Source organism: Mercenaria mercenaria, chromosome 12 (assembly GCF_021730395.1).
Source record: "Mercenaria mercenaria strain notata chromosome 12, MADL_Memer_1, whole genome shotgun sequence".
NCBI lineage: Eukaryota > Metazoa > Mollusca > Bivalvia > Venerida > Veneridae > Mercenaria > Mercenaria mercenaria.
Window position 1 is genome coordinate 67,513,384 of NC_069372.1, and position 13,398 is coordinate 67,526,781.

Sequence of the window (13,398 nt, forward strand, 5' to 3'; positions counted from 1 at the left end):
AAGGATAAGAAAAATATGCGGTTATTCCAGGACTCGAACCCGGGACCCCTCGCTTACAAAGCAAGTGGCCTACCGACTGAGCTAACCGGCTATCTGATACGTTACGACATAAGAATTGTAAATACCAAAAGTCAATGCTACATGTAGATTTGCAAGATGTTGTAAGCTAGGCTCTGATTGGCTAGCGAAAGAGCCGTCAGAACGAGGCAATGAATAGGTCGTTTTCAGATCCTATGCGTAGCGTAATAGGAGATGTACTTTAGTCAGATTGTATTGAACCTTGTCATCATACGAGGTCTTCCAATAATGTAGAAGACTTTGGTAGAGTTTGAAAGCATTCAGCTCAGCAAGTGATTTTGCCTTTGCAACCAGTGCAGAACAAGATCAGCCTGCACGTCCATACAGGCTGATCATGATCTGCACTGTTCGCTATTCAGTCAGTTAATTTTCAGTGAACACCCCTTTGAATAATAATTGGTGTTGTGCAAACTGAATGATGGGTCAGTCCACTTTAGAAATTTTGCAGGGTAAAGGTTAAACAGATAGAAAATATAAAATTAAGTGAACAATTTGTTACCTTCAAAGTAACCACCTTCTACCAGCCATGTCACTGAAAGAAACAAGTAGAGAAATATTTACAGTTTATAATGTGGCAGTGCTCAACATCAAACAAGGACACAAGTCAGACACATTGCTGCTATTTTTCAAAACTGAAATTTTAAAATCTTGCTTCTATATCACTTAAAAGTCTAATTAATATTTCAGAACATACATGGATTTCCTACTAACCAGTGTCCACATAAGAAATCACAAAAAATCTTGATGTTTTAAGTAACATAAAAATTCTTTGATATATTACAACAAGAGGGCCAAGATGGACCTAAGTCACTCACCTGAGTAACACACAATAGCAGTACAAGAGGACCATGATGGTCCTGAATCGCTCACCTCTTCCCACATGACCCAGTTTTGAGTATGACGTCGTTTTTTCTATTATCTGATATAGTGACCTAGTTTTTGAGCTCATGTGACCCAGTTTTGAACTTGACCTAGATATTATCAAGATAAAAATTCTGACCAATTTTCATGAAGATCCATTGAAAAATATGGTCTCTAGAGAGGTCACAAGGTTTTTCTATTATTTGACCTATTGACAGGCCTCCTAGCAGGCCTGAACAAAAATAAAGGTTTTTAAAAAGGCTCCAATCTATGGAAATAAAGGCCTTTTAGTGTAAAATATTAAAAAATAAAGAGGAAATAAAGACTATTTTTGTCAGAATTCTCGTTGAAAACACATAATATATATAGGTATTTACTAAAAAAAAGTTAATTTATATATGGAAACCCACACTCTAAAACCAGATATCAGAAAAAGGCATGTTTGATATTATCTCATACTGTTTGAATTATACATTATGATTGATATACATACCTAACTTAATGGGTATACCTACTTTCACTGCACATTTATATCACCTATTTTGTATATGGTTCCTGTTTTATACATTGTAATATATTGTTTTTATTCTAAGCTGTTGATTATGTAAAATCTATCTGTTTTGTTCTTTGTTCATGTTGTTAATATGTAAAATGTACTATGTTATTATGTTTAGGTCCTTATGGAATTTTTTCTGTACTTCTGGTTTTGTAAAATGTATCTGTTTTGTTCTTTATTTATGTTGTCGTACCATGTTGTAAATATGTAAAATGTATCATGATATTACGTTGAGGCCCATACGGAAGATTGCTTCAGCAAGTATGCTGCCTCGTTAAATAAAGTCTTTATTATTATTGTGGTGTCTACATCAACTTTGCTCAGAATGCTGTATCTTCACCAGACCTTGTCCACTGTTACCATAGTGTAAACATCATGTCACCAGACCATTTCAAGCATTCAGCTCCATGGTACCTTATGCTGAATACATGGAACACCCATGGTCTGGTGAACACTACTGCAAACATCTACATGTATGTGGCCTGGTGAACACGACAGCATTCTGAAAAACTCAATATGAAAGATACACAAGCAGTATCCTAATAACAACACTTAAAAGGGGGGAAGAAATACAGTAGTATAACCATTACTTGCTTTAAAATGGCATGGCAAGCAGTCTGAACAAAAATATAGGTTTTAAGTGAAAATTACAGGCTATTTGGCCGTTTTAAAGGTTTTTCAGAAGATTTAAAGGTTTTAAAGGTTTCCTCTGAAATTAAAGGTTTTTAAAGGTTTTAAAGGTTTCACTAGGAGGCCTGTATTGACCTAGTTTTCGAAGGTACGTGACCCTGTTTTGAACTTTATCTAGATATCATCAAGGTGAACATTCTCACTAATTTTCATGAAGATCTCATGAAAAATATGGCCTCTAGAGAGGTCATAAGGTTTTTCTATTTTCATACCTACTGGCCTAGTTTTTGACTGCAAGTGACCCAGTTTCGAAACTGACCTAGATATCATCAAGTCGAACATTCAGACCAATTTTCATGAAGATCCATTGAAAAATATGGCCTCTAGAGAGGTCAAAAGATTTTAGACCTACTGACCTAGTTTTTGACCGCAGTTGACCCAGTTTCAAACTTGACCTAGATATCATCAAGATGAACATTCAGACCAACTTTCATACAGATCCCATGAAAAGTATGGCCTCTAGAGAGGTCACAAGGTTTTTTATTATTTGACCTACTGACCTAGTTTTTTAAGGCACGTGTCCCATATTCAAACTTGACCTAGATATCATCAAAGTGAACATTCTGACCAATTTTCATGAAGATCCATTCAAGGGTTTGACCTCTAGAGAGGTCACAAGGTTTTTCTATTTCAAGAACTACTGATCTAGTTTTTGATCGCAGTTGACCAAGTTTCAAACTTGACCTATATATCATCAAGATAAACATTCAGACCAACTTTCATACAAATCCCATGAAAAATAGGGCCTCTAGAGAGGTCACAACGTTTTTTCATTATTTGACCTACTGACCTAGTTTTTGACTGCACATGACCCTGTTTCGAACCTATCCTAGATATCATCAACATGAACATTCAGACCAACTTTCATAAAGATCCCATGAAAAATATGGCCTCTAGAGAGGTCACAAAGTTTTTCTATTATATGACCTACTGACCTAGTTTTTGACGGCACATGACCCACTTTCGAACTTGACCTAGATATCATCAAGGTGAACATTCTGACCAATTTTCATGAAGATCTCATGAAATATATGGCCTCTAGAGAGGTCACAAGGTTTTTCTATTTTTAGACCTACTGACCTAGTTTTTGACCGCATGTGACCCAGTTTCAAACTAGACCTAGATATCATCAAGATGAACATTCATACCAACTTTCATACAGATCCCATGAAAAATATGGCCTTTAGAGAGGTCACAAGGTTTTTCTATTATTTGACCTACTGACCTAGTTTTTGATGGCACCTGACCCAGTTTCGAACTTGACCTAGATATCATCAAGGTGAACGTTCTGACCAATTTTCATGAAGATCTTTGAAATATATGGCCTCTAGAGAGGTCACAAGGTTTTTCTATTTTTAAACCTACTGACCTAGTTTTTGATGGCACGTGACCCAGTTTCGAACTTGACCTAGATATCATCAAGGTGAACATTCTGACCAATTTTCATGAAGATCTTGTGAAATATATGGCTTCTAGAGAGGTCACAAGGTTTTACTATTTTTAGACCTACTGACCTAGTTTTTGAAGGCACGTGACCCAGTTTCGAAGTTGGCCTAGATATCATCAAGATGAACATTCTGACCAATTTTCATAAAGATCCCACAAAAAATGTGACCTCTAGAGTGGTCACCAGCAAAAGTTTACGGACAGACGGACGGACGCTTTGGATCACAAAAGCTCACCTTGTCACTTTGTGACAGGTGAGCTAATAAACATGTTTTACCTAGTGATTTCATGGAGACAAATATTCTGACTAATTTCCATTAAGATTAGACTAAAAAACGTGGCCTGTAAGCAAGCTTATTATTTGATTTAACCTGGTGACCTAGTTTCTGACCCTACATGACCCAGATGAAAATTCATACAATATTTCATGCACACAAACATTCTGACCAAATTTCATGCACATCAAATGAACAAGAGTGTGAACAAGCTTTTCCTTTGATTTGACCGGGTAACCTAGTTTTTGACCCCCATGTGACCCAGTTTCAAAAATAGCCTAGAAATCATCAAGATAAACATTCTGACCAAGTTTCATGAAGATAGGGTCATAAATGTGGCCTCAAGAGTGTTAACTAGCTTTTCCTTTGATTTGACCGGGTGATCTAGTTTTTGACCCCATATGACCCAGTTTCGAATTTGGCCTAGAAATCATCAAGATAAACATTCTGAACAAGTTTCATAAATTCATGAAGATAGGGTCATATATGTGGCCTCTAGGTTGTTAACAAGCTTTTCATTTGATTTGACCTGATGACCTAGCTTTTGACCCGACATGACCCAGTTTTGATCCAGGCCTAGAAATCATCAAGATAATCATTCAGTGCAAGTTTGTATCAAATCAAAGCATAAATGAACCCTCTATATGGCTGAAAGAGCCAAACTAGAAAATTTTGCCCCTTTTAGGGGCAGTAACCCCAGAACCCATGATGGAATCTTGCCAGTTTTCAAAGGAACTGAGATGTTATTATGACTTAAGTTGTGTTTAAGTGTGGTTAAAATCAAATATAAAATGTCACTTCTATCATGTTCACAAGGTAAAAATTAACAAATTTTGACTCTTTCAGGGGTCAATCAGGGGCCGTAACTCCAGAACCTATGACTGGATCTGACAGATTCATCATGGAATCCAAGATTTATTGTTGCTGAAGATATTTTCTAAGTTTGTATCAAATCAAACAGTAAATGAAGTCTGTATATGGCTGCAAAAGCCAAAAAAGCAAATTTTGGCCCTTTAAGGGGCCATAACTATGGAACCCATGATGGGATCTGGCCAGTTTTGGAAAGGAACTGAGATATTATGCCAATACAAGTTGTGTGCAAGTTTGATTAAAGTTGATTGCAAAATGTGGTCTCTATCGTGTTCACAAGCAAAAAACAAGAGGACAATGATGGTCCTGAATCGCTCACCTGTCTCCACATGACCCAATTTTCATGAAGATCCATTGAAAAATATGGCTTCTAGAGAGGTCACCATGTTTTTCTATTATTTGACCTAATGACCTAGTTTTTAAAGGCACATGACCCAGTTTTGAACTTGACCTAGATATCATCAAGGTGAACATTCTCACCAATTTTCATGAAGATCTCATGAAAAATATGGCCTGTAGAGAGGTCACAAGGTTTTTCTATTTTTATACCTACTGACCTAGTTTTTGACCGCACCTGTGAAAAAATTTTCATCTAGTTCAAAAATTGTGGTGTACATAATTTCCCAACAGTCTTTATTCTATCACATATTTATTCTATCACATACACAAATCAACCTATTATCTAAAGCATGGCCAAGCAGTCACAGTACTGACACAGTCACATACCAACTACAAGAGGACCATGATGGTCCTGAATCGCTCTCCTGTCCCCACATAACCCAGTTCTGAACTGAGTATGACGTCGTTTTTTCTCTTATTTCACATAGTGACCTAGTTTTCGAGCTCATGTGACTCAGTTTCGAACTTTAACTAGATATCATCAAGGTGAACATTTAGACCAATTTTCATGAAGATCCATTGAAAAATATGGCCTCTAGAGAGGTCAAAAGGTTTTTCCATTTTTAGACCTACTGACCTAGTTTTTGACCACAGTTGACCTAGTTTCGAACTTGACCTAGATATCATCAAGATGAACAATCACACCAACTTTCATACAGATTCCATATAAAATTTGGTCTCTAGACAGGTCACAAGGTTTTTCTATTATTTGACCTACTGACCTAGTTTTTGACAGCACGTGACCCAGTTTAGAACTTGCCCTAGATATCATCAAGATGAACATTCAGACCAACTTTCATACAGATCCCATGAAAAGTATGGCCTCTATAGAGGTCACAAGGTTTTTTATTATTTGACCTACTGACCTAGTTTTTTAAGGCATGTGTCCCAGTTTCAAACTTGACCTAGATATCATCAAGGTGAACATTCTGACCAATTTTCATGAAGATCCATTCAAGGGTATGGCCTCTAGAGAGGTCACAAGGTTTTTCTATTTCAAGACCTACTGATCTAGTTTTTGATCGCAGTTGACCAAGTTTCAAACTTGACCCATATATCATCAAGATAAACATTCAGACCAATTTTCATACAGATCCCATGAAAAATAGGGCCTCTAGAGAGGTCACAACGTTTTTTCTATTTTTAGACCTACTGACCTAGTTTTTGACTGCACATGACCCAGTTTCGAACCTGACCTAGATATCATCAACATGAACATTCAGACCAACTTTCATACAGATCCCATGAAAAATATGGCCTCTAGAGAGGTCACAAGGTTTTTCTATTATTTGACCTACTGACCTTGTTTTTGCCAGCAGACCCAGTTTTGAACTTGACCTAGATATCAACAAGGTGAACATTCAGACCAGTTTTCATGAAGATCCATTGAAAAGTATGGCCTCTAGAGAGGTCACAAGGTTTTTTCATTTTTAAACCTACTGACCTAGTTTTGGACCGCACGTGACCCAGTTTCAAACCTGACCTAGATATCATCAAGATGAATATTCTGACCAACTTCCATAAAGATCCCATGAAAAATGTGACCTCTAGAGTGGTCACAAGCAAAAGTTTACGCATGGACGCACGGACGCCGCGCGATAACAAAAGCTCATCTTGTCACTTTGTGACAGGTGAGCTAAAAACTGTAAGCAATACACAAATCACACAAGTATTCGCCATATTTTATCTCAGTTAGCAATTAAAATATTAGATATAATATAACATACTCATAAAATAGATGACACAAACTGGGATAAGAAGTCCTGTAAGGATTTTCAACTTTCCATGTCTTCTCATCATACTGAACAGCTGCTGGTTAATGAGCACTTCAACGCAACAACATTTATGTTATAAACACATTCTGAAAATGTATTAAGATCACATAATGTAAAAGAAAAAACATTTATGTTATGCACACATTCTGAAAATGTATTAAGATCACGTAATGTAAAAACGGAAAAAAAAGTTATGTTATGCACACATTCTGAAAATGTATTATAATCACATAAATAACGAAAAAGCAAAAAAAACTAGAGATGCTTTTGAGAAAAGCGCATGTCTCCGACAACTGCCCCATTGAAAAATGTCTAGTTTCTCCCGATGGCTTTGATGAGTGGACCCCATTGAAAAATATCTAGTTTCTCTTGATGGCTTTGATGTATGGACTTAATCAGTAATTCAAGGGCCATAATTCAAAAGTGCCTGGGTGGATTTTACTAGTTATCGAACTTGGCCGAGGTCTTATGGTCAAACACATTTTGTTCAAGTTTGCTGAAGATCGGATGAGAAATGTCCGACTTACAGTGCGGACAAGCTTTGTGACAGACAGACACATATACACACACACACACACACACACAGACAGACTGGAGTAAATCAATAAGTCTCCCAAACCACTGTGTGGTGGGAGACATAAATATGTTGTGAAAATTCTGAAAATGTATAATATTCACAAAAATAAAGAAAAAGCAAAAACATTTATGTTACGTACATTATCAGAACATATCTTGAAACTGCATTAAGAGCACATACATAATGTAAAAGCAAAAACATTTATGTTATATTATGTACTCCAAAATAAACAAGATGACAGCGCCCTCCACTATTCGCAGTCGCAAGTGGTTTTTTAGAACCCTGCTTACTGCAAACTTTAACCAAAATTTCTGCAATGTACCCTATGGTGTTAACTCATGAGGCCTTACTCAAATACTCAAAACAACAGAAGACAATCTTGTCCACATACACTGGGGATAAACTCTGTGTATAAGGTATGTCTAGCTAAGGCTTCAAATATGTGCCTTTAAGATATTTCAAAATCCCTTCATGGACGGCACAGTTAAGGACCAGACAAGACAGACCCTGTTATCTTCTGACATCTAAGTGTGACCTTGAACTTGGAGCTAGGAATCTCGATCTTGCACATGACATGTCGTCTCATTATGGTGAACAGTTATGGAAAGTTATTTCAAAATCCCTATATGGATGGCAGAGATACAGACCAGACAAAATTTACACAGACGCATGCACACACGGATGGACATTTCAATTTTATAATATGCCCACCTTCATGAAAATAATGATCCTGTGCACGTAAGATCTAGCTTGAAAAAAGTGAATGAAGTATTGCCATTCATCATTTTCCCGTCATTCTCAAAAAGGCAGTGCCTTACTGTCATCTATGTATCCGAGATACATGCTGTCCGAAAACTATTGTATTTTGAACCAGAATAGAACAACGAGATTGTCAAACATGCAAATATCAAAAGATAGCAAAAGAAACAAGCTTTATCACTACGAATAATTAGTTTACTTACTATATTAACAAATTAAACTAAAATTAACATAATATTTTTTTTCAGTTTGTTTACCAGTGGCGAGTTGTTCCTCCGTCTCGGTTAGGTAGCAGATGGCGGTTTTTTCTAGTACTTCGGACTTCCGAGCGATGTGGCCAAGTCAGACGGCTTCCGATATCTTACGAGATGCAGACCTGAAAATAAAAAGATACCGGTTTACATCATACTTGAAGAAGAAATAAAATACATAGTAAACTTCATACAAAGCCTAGATTTTTAAATCCACAAGCCACCTGAAAGATAATTTCAGCCCGCGAAAATACATGACATTTCAGCCCAAATTAGGTAGCAAGACATTTTGACCCCTTGACACCTTGACCCCTAATAAAATAAGATGACACCTTGACCCCTAGACACTTTGTCCCCTATTGTCCATTTTTTCATAGTGACACTTTGACCCCTAATTTATTTTCTTTTCATTTTGCTTGGTTTAAGTGAAAAATTTACATTTTATATGTCGATGTGCAGTATTTATAGTTAGATTTTAGTGTTTTTGTTGAATATTGACAAAGGTTCTGGCTCAAATATTTCACATTATTTTACTTTTTTGAAAGGAACAGACATCAGAAAATAATACAATTTTAATCAAATTTTAATCAAATTATTTGAAGATTTTGACATCACAAGACACATCAAAGAATATGTAAAAAGGCGATAATGATATGGTAAGTATAGAACAGAACAGAACAGAACATCACTTTATTAACTCTAGTTACATATTACAGTAACACAAGAGTGTACAATGCATAATACAATTAAACAAAGCATGCTTTTACACGTGACATAGTATAAAGAAGAACATTTTTTTAATTTTTTTTTTTTTTTTTTTGAATTATTGATAATGATATATGGTAAGTATAAATGCTGTATTAAAATATAATGACTTTTAATATCTCAACGATTACTCTCTTATAGTAGATTTAAACATTCATTTAATTTTGAAAAGTACTTAAATATAATTGAAGATAAAAAGTTTTGAATTGCTCTTAGTAGATTTAGATTATCATCACATAATTTGGAAATAGAAAGAGGTAGATATAACAACATGGATCAAAATGATAGAAAATGTAAATTTTGTAATCTTAATTCTTTAGAAAATGATTGTCACTTTCTTCTTGTATGTCCGTTGTATAAATATAAAGAATTACGAAGAAAATATTTAAAACCATATTACTGTAGATGGCCCACTCTAAATAAATTTGATAATCTGATGTCTACCGAAAATAGAAAGGAATTACTGAATCTCTACAAGATATTGAAAGTTAGTTTCATTTTTGAAGCAACACCATTTTCCATTTAACATAGTTATTGTATGTTAGAATGTTCTGGATGTAAAATTGTAGTTATTGCAATCAGAATAGATAGATATCAAGGATGTGTTTGTTGATTTATTAATGTAAATGAATATATATTTTGTGGAGTGAAAATTTCACTATTAAGATTTGAACAATTAAAGTCTATGAATGAATAACACTTATTATAATAGCATTTTATTTCACGTTTATCAATTTTTTCAATGTATTTTCATAAAATTGATATTTCAATATTAAATTAATTTCAAATATAAAACTCTTCAAAAATAACATAAATTACAACTATTCTTTAAACAGATTATCAATTTTATCTATCATTTAATTTATTGTTTAAAGGCATACTTGAACTCCATCAATAGGGTGGTGATTGGATTAAAAACTAGTTGAGGTGTGAAAATTGGATTACATTGCACTATAAACTGAAGCGTGCCCCTAATTACTCTAATCTTGGTACAATACAATAAACTTGTGTCCTTTAAGTGTTACCAAATGGGGTCTCACCTTCACAACATGCAATAAGTAGGTAACGTATATTAATTGAAATGTATGGTGTTAAAGGATATCAGGCTAATATTTTATGAAAATTCCTTAAAATCAAAATATTTAACTTTTATCTAAGTTGAATATTAAAAGTGTTGGTTTACAATGAAAATGGTTTAAACGTAAACATATGTATCAAAGTTATGCCTAATTTATTAGATCAATTTCAGGTTTGTGGCAGGCTCTTCGGCAGGTCTTCCCAGGTACAGATCTACATGGTTGTGCTTTCCACTGGGCTCAGTCCATCATTCATCACGTGAAGGAGCACGGTCTCGCCAAAACCTACCAGGACAGGAGAACCATCAGCTGATAAGCAAGCTACTTGCTCTTCTGTTTCTACCGGGTCGGGACATCGAGAGCGTTCCAACGTCTGAGAGACCGTGCCATGACCAGCTTGCATCCAGTGCGGGATCTCTTCCAATACGTCTGGGATCAGTTGTTGGGCTCAAGTTTGTGGACGGCTGACGAGTGGAGTGTGTACAGGCAGCCTGTACGCACAAACAACGACTGTGAGGGTTGGCACCGGGGCCTCAACCAGAAAACTGGACGCAGCATACTCCCCTTCTATGTGACCAGCAGTGAGCAGGAACCGTCTTCAGGTGTACGTGTCAATGGACAATCTTATTGGTGAGCTATGGGACAAGTACGATGACCATGATATCATGTGTTAAGACATTCTAGCCCGTGTTGGTGAGATTTACGGCCGTATGTAAATCTAAAACTCAACCAAATTGAAAGAACAGTGCCAGGACTTAATAATAGACTGACCAGTGCTCATCATGATGAAATAATGAATGAAGAGAAAAAATTTTAGTTTTAGCGTTATTGTATTTATTTATAAAAATGTAAATTTATGAATAAAGTAGTATACTATACCAATAAATGTGAAATTTCGAACAGAGAGATATTTTATTTTTTCAATTAGTAAATAAGGTTATTTATATCTATAATTACTAACTTGATTAGTAATTTCATCTAAATAATTTCTTAGATAATTGCAAACGTTTGTGAAACATCATTTTTAATAATACCAACATGAGTAAACAACACACAGGCCCGTGTGCAGGATTTGTTTGATGGGGGGGCCCAACTTGGGGTGTCCCCTCCCGATCGTGAATTTTTTTTAATATGGCACATGAATAGATGCATTTTCCTGCTACCTGAAACACCTTTAAGGATGCATGAATGTATTATATATTTAAAGAAAAGTCTATTCATCAAGCCTTTTCAATGTATGTATGATTGTACAGTCACAGTGTATGGACTTATTTTTCTGTATGATACCCAGTTGAAAAAAATGTTGAAGTTTTAAGATGATTATTAAGTAGACTAGCTCCTAGACTATGATGATTTTTTTCACACTTTTATGATTTCATGTAGTGAACTGAGCCAGTCTATATACTATGTCCGATATTACAATTTTAACATCAGTCCTCTTAAAAAATCTCTAGAATAGACTGGCTTTTGTCTCTATGAACATAAAAAAGAAAAAAAATCATAGAAATATCGTAATTATCAGTCTAGTGGCTAATCTAATTATTAAGGGTATCCTATTTGCAAATGGCCAAATGTTTTTAGATTTCCAACAAAACAAACGAAGTATTATGACAATTACTATTTACATCACAGATTTAAATCTGTACTCTTAACTGTACCAAAGATCTATAAAAATAAATAGATGTGTATTTTATACTTCTTTGACTGTACAAACTATAACATCACAGCACATATTAAATGATATTTTTATGTATAAAACCCCTCATAAGTAACAAGTTTTAGATGCGTTTTGTAAGATTTACTGAGAAACTACTTTTAAAACTTTGAGAGTTTTTAAGTAAGGTTATTGGACCCAAAAGAGTAAAATTGATACAGTAGTTTCAAATTCATAATTGTTGTAAAATAAAAAGATAGGATAAATATCTATGAATTTAATAAATTTGGGGAATGTGCCTTAATGTAAAAACAAAATACAACCATCATAATGTTTCAATTTTCAGATTCATTTTATGATTTACTTAACAAAACCAACAATGTAATGATCATTTTAAAACACTTCCGAAGAGTAAAAAACATAATAGTTTCTCCACTACCCAATCAAGTACCGATCAAGCGATCAAAGAAGCATGCACAGATAAACTTTTACCCGTGACATGCCTGGGGCTAATTTCCACTACTGGACACGGTTTTATGGCTCTTTAGCCTGTGTATTGCTGTCAAATCAAGCCAGTTGCGCTGGTGTATAAATTTGTTAATTGAGGGGCCCATAGTAATAAAAATCGTAACTAGCCAGCCAGCTGGGGGGGCCCGGGCCCCCTGGCCCCCCACCTGGACACGTGCCTGAACACACATAAACCATACTTTGTCACCTACTCATAGTCTAGAACTTGTACAAGTCCATCAATACAGCTTTTATCAATGACTTACATGCACATTAAGAAATTAAACTGCAGAAAAATATACCCCTAGCCACAAAAAAAATGTAAGGGGTCAAAGTGTCAAATAAAAAAAAGTAGGGGTCAAGGTGTCACTGGAAATAGGGGTCAAAGTGTCACTAAGGGGTCAAGGTGTCATCTTTGGTAAAAAAAATTAAGGGGTCAAGATGTCAAGGGGTCAAACCGTCTAGCATTCCCAAATTAGCCATATCTCCAACTGGCCTTAAAATGTTAGGAGAAATGATAGAGCCAAATGGCCACTTGCATTCTGTACCCAGTTTCAAGTATTACTTGCAGAGCTGGACAAAAATACCTGTCAACCGATTACTTTTTTCACTATTTTCAACTGTGTGAGGTCTATATGACATTTGACAGTTCACGAGACGCTCAATGCTGATAGTGGTACATATGCATTTCAAGCAGTTATATGAAAATGATGCCATCAAGCTTACATTCGCATCTGCCAGAATTTCTGCAACATACCATTCTTAAACTTGTTAATCACAAACTCACATCAACAAATATTTCAAACATCAAAACAGCCTTCACTTCAAGGTTTTATCTCTAATGACAGATTTTGACCCT

The 13,398-nt window shown here is 35.3% G+C and overlaps 1 protein-coding gene across 4 annotated transcripts in view; it reads right to left on the minus strand.

The window, feature by feature from the left end:
* Window positions 1-8,573, minus strand: part of LOC123534739 (uncharacterized) — a 28,703-nt gene extending 20,130 nt beyond the window's left edge. For 3 of the 4 annotated variants that reach the window (XR_008366539.1, XR_008366538.1, XM_045317131.2), the window contains exons 1-3: window positions 8,544-8,573; window positions 6,903-7,036; window positions 578-610 (exon numbers count right to left, since the gene is read on the minus strand). Coding sequence is in view for 2 of the 4 variants with exons in the window: in XM_045317131.2 (XP_045173066.1) it covers window positions 578-610; window positions 6,903-6,975 (106 nt within the window). In the remaining 2 variants the exon portion in view is untranslated. Of the gene's footprint in view, window positions 1-577; window positions 611-6,902; window positions 7,037-8,489 lie in introns of all 4 variants that reach the window. The other variant, XM_045317132.2, reaches the window with a different exon arrangement.
* Window positions 8,574-13,398: the final 4,825 nt, after the last annotated feature.